The following is a 4,241-nucleotide window of genomic DNA, read 5'->3' on the forward strand; positions in this document are numbered from 1 at the left end:
TTCAGTCGTGGGGTTTGAACTCTGGCCTGAGCGCGGTCCCTCAGCTCTTGTTCTCAAGGCTAGCACTCTACCACTTGAGCTACAGCGCCACTTCCAGTTTTCTGATGGTTTATTGGAGGTAAGAGTTTCACCGACTTTCCTGCCCAGGCTGGCTTTGAACCATGATCTTCATATCTCAGCCTCCTGAGTAGCTCCAGTGCCCAACTATTCTATGACTCTTATCTCCAACTAACCACAAAAAACAGAGGCAGACCTATGGCACAAGTAGTAGATCACCAGCCTTGAGTAAAAAAGCTAAGGAACAGTGCCCAGAACCTGAGTTCAATCCCCAGTATTGGCGGGTACATACACACAGACACACATGCACACACTGACATGCACACACACATATACACATCAAAGACTTGAATGTAGATGTGAAAAATAAACCAGATAGAACTAGTAAGCACTAAAGAAACTAATAAATTTAGCTACTATTGGCTTACACCTGTAATCCTAGCTAATCAGGAGACTGAGATCTGAGGATCCCAGTTCAAAGCCAGCCCAGGTAGGAAAGTTTGTGAGACTCTTATCTCCAATAAACCACCAGAAAACCAGAAGTGGCGCTGTAGCTCAAGTGGTAGAGGGCTCCTCTTGAGCTAAAGAGCTGAGGGACAGCACCCAGGCCCAGAGTTCAAGCCCCATGACTGACAAAAAAAAAAAGAAAAAGAAAAACTAAATTAATAAATTTAAACATAAACAGAAAAATAAATCAGGAATATATCCTTATTAATGACTTACAGTTAAATAGTAAAATTCAAAATAAAAAGTTACTACATATTACCACACATTTTGAAGGTAGGCTGCAAACAGCAAAGTATTCAGATATATTAAATACTATATCCAAATGAAAATAAACCCAGGTGGGATTATCAGCAAAAAAAAATTAATAAAACTTACATCTTTAATTATCTTGGCTGCCTCGCTGGTAGTAGTACCTGTTATAAATTAAAGCATACATTGTAAATCCCAGAATATACTTAAGTGAAAACTGAAACCAAGAAGGTAATTTCCTTAGGTGGATTAGAGCCTACACCAGAATTTCTCAAAAAGATGGTACAAAGGAAGTTCATCGGTTCATCAGTTCATCAGTGCATCAGCTACAAGGCCTGGTAAAGGTCTAAGGCTCCCCATCCTCAGCCTATTCTACTGTATCCCAATCTCCAGTGGCAAGTATCTCCAGAACAAGCATATTGCTATCATTTGGGTTCTTAAAGAAGTGAACTTCAGCCTGGTGCCAGTAGTTCATGCCTGTAATCCTAGCTACTCAGGAGGCTGAGATCTGAGGATCACAGTTCAAAGCCAGCCCAGGCAAGAAAGTCCATGACACTCTTATCTCCAATAAACCACTAGAAAACTGGAAGTGGCGCTGTGGCTCAAGTGGTAGAGTGCTCACCTTAAGGTGAAGAGCACAGGGACAGCACCCAAGCCCAGAGTTCAAGCCCCACAACCAGCAAAAAAAAGAAGTGAACTTCCCATACTCCATCCTTTCCCACCCACATACCTTGCTTAATACCCACTCACTCTCCAGAGGCAGAGGAGTTTATTTCCCTATACAGTATAAGGTAGAGGAAGATACTACCAGTAAGAATACTTAGGCAACACTTACCTTACCAGCTAGCTAATGCCTTTACACCAAATCATACCTTTTAAAACACGGTTAGCGTTTCCTGTGGGTTGGGTAGGAGGTATTTTTGCCAATGACACCACACTGGTTATAACTGGTGTTGTAGCTTTCCTTGTAGAAGGGTGCTTGATCAACGCAGCTATTGTCTTAGGAGCACCCACTGGTTAAAATTTAAAAAAAGGTGAGACCTGATGTAAACAAAAGGGTCACTCTAACACACACAAACATCTGTTTGACAACTAAATTTTCAAGAAGTGGTAGAAATATCTAACTGTATAATTACAGGTTGGGTGGTTTGGGCCACATTAGTGCTCGCTGGGTTTAAAAAAAGACTGATTATGTAAAATTATAAACTTCAAATGACATTTAACAGGTTAATATAGTTACTAACTCTGGAATTAATTGGTTTGTTCTATAAGAAGTTTCCTTTAAGCCGGGCACTGGTGGCTTACACCTATAATCCTAGCTACTCAGGAGGCTGAGATCTGAGGATCATGGTTCAAAGACAGCCCTGGCAGGAAAGTCCATGAGACTCTTATCTTCAATAAACCACTACTAAGCCAGAAGTAGCACTGTGGCTCAAGCGATAGAGTGCTCGCCTTGAGCTGAGGAGCGCAGGGACAGCACCCCAGCCCAGAGTTCAAGCCCCACGACTGATTAAAAAAAAAAAGTTTCCTTCAAATAAAAATTTAACAATTTTTATAAAATTTTTAAAAATCTGGCAATCTTATAAGTAAATTGATAAAAGAGCTATCCATCCATCTTACAACAAGAATTGCCCACCACCACGACTGGTCCTAAAAACTATAAGGCTACACAAAGGCATAAAAATGCCTTTGTGCTCTGAACACATAAAGTAATATTTCTTGAATAAAAATAAATTAATTAATATTTATTGAAATGAACTCCAAGAAATGGAAACATCTTTGCTGCTTTTGTTTTCTTTCTTTCCTTTTTTTTTTTTTTTGGTCGGTTGTGGGGCCTGAATTCTGGGCCTGGGCACTGTCCCTCAGCTCTTCAGCTCAAGGTTAGCACTCTACCACTTGAGCCACAGCGCCACTTCCAGCTTTTTCTCTTTATGTGGTGCTGAGGAATTGAACCCAGGGCCTCATGCATGCAAGGCAAGCACTCTACTACTGAGCCACCTTCCAGCCCAGTTTTTGTTTTCTTTTTGTCTTCTTTGTTTATCTGTGTTTGAGAAGGTAAGGGGGGCACACAAATGGAGGGACAGAAGGTAAACAAATGCATCAGTGGTACTCACCAGCCACTATGTTGAAAGTAAACTATACAATTTGTAGATGAAATGGGAGGGAAAAACTGGGAGACAGCAAGGGAAGGGGTGACGCTGTCAAAAAGAAACTTAGGCATTACCTAACTTCTATAACTATAACTCTTCTTCTTTTTTTTTTTGGTCCGGTCCTGGGGCCTGAACTCTGGGCCTGGGCTCTGTCCCTCAGCTCTTCAGCTCAAGGCTAGCACTCTACCACTTGAGCCACAGCACCACTTCTGGCTTTTTTTCTTTTTGCTTATGTGGTACTGAGGAATCGAACTCAGGGCCTCATGCATGCGAGGCAAGCGCTCTACCACTGAGCCACCTTTCCAGTCCAACTGTAACTCTTCTGCACATGTCCTTTATAATAATAATTTGTTTAAAAAATGGACAGCTAATACAAAAGTCAGCATGAGGCATGTGCAGTTATGAAATTGTTACGATGGGCAAGAACATATTGCAAAGAGCCATAGGTTCTGCCAGTTAAGTAGCACTCTAGGCAGGCTTTAATCAGATTATATCATCAGTGTTTTTTTTTAATCTAATACTTGAAATATACCACATATCTATCTATTTATTCTTTGGAGTGTTTTGACCACATTAACTGTCCTACTTGTACAACTATTTTATTCTTAGCCAGGAAAAAACTTTGCTACCTACGAAGAATTGGTCTACTTTATTTTCTGAGATAATTAATGTGCTGTCCTTTCTTCCTTGGCTATGAGCAAGTTCTAGATCATATTTTACAGCAGTCACAATTATATTAATAAACAAATCTCCCTTTTCTTTGCCCTGATTTTCTATTTTTATTTATAATTTATTAACTTACGTTCACATAAATTCAATGAAAAGCAATCACAATAGTTGGATGTGGTGGCTGACCCCTGTGGTTTCTGCTACTCAGGAGGAAGACATCAAGAAGACTGCAGTTCAAGTACAGTCTTGATAAAAAGTTCATAAGACCCTATGTCAAAAGTTCACAGACAAGGCTGGGAAGATGGCTCAGTGGTGGAGTGCTTGCCTTGCATGCATGAGGCCCTGGGTTCAATTCCTCAGTACCACATAAGCAGAAAAAGCTGGAAGTGGAGCTGTAGCTCAAGTGGTAGAGTGCTAGCCTTGAGCTGAATCGCTGAGGGACAGCGCCCAGGCCCAGAGTTCAGGCCCCACAACTGGCAAAAAAATCAAAAAAAAAGTTCACAGACGGTCTGGAAGGTGGCTCCGTGGTAGAGTGCTTGCCTTGCATGCATGAGGCCCTGGGTTCGATTCCTCAGCACCACATAAGCAAAAAGAAAAAAGCCGGAAGTG

The 4,241-nt window shown here is 41.2% G+C and overlaps 1 protein-coding gene across 1 annotated transcript in view; it reads right to left on the reverse strand.

Moving 5' to 3' along the window:
• The window catches only part of Zmym6 (zinc finger, MYM-type 6), a 41,381-nt gene that overhangs the window by 15,643 nt on the left and 21,497 nt on the right, over positions 1–4,241 (reverse strand). The window contains exons 12-14 of the mRNA XM_013034048.1: positions 2,434–2,470; positions 1,686–1,826; positions 940–977 (exon numbers count right to left, since the gene is read on the reverse strand). Of these exons, the coding sequence (XP_012889502.1) occupies positions 940–977; positions 1,686–1,826; positions 2,434–2,470 (216 nt within the window). The remainder of the gene's footprint in view (positions 1–939; positions 978–1,685; positions 1,827–2,433; positions 2,471–4,241) is intronic.

The sequence above is a fragment of the Dipodomys ordii genome, unplaced genomic scaffold (genome assembly GCF_000151885.1).
Source record: "Dipodomys ordii isolate 6190 unplaced genomic scaffold, Dord_2.0 Scaffold181, whole genome shotgun sequence".
Classification (NCBI taxonomy): Eukaryota; Metazoa; Chordata; class Mammalia; order Rodentia; family Heteromyidae; genus Dipodomys; species Dipodomys ordii.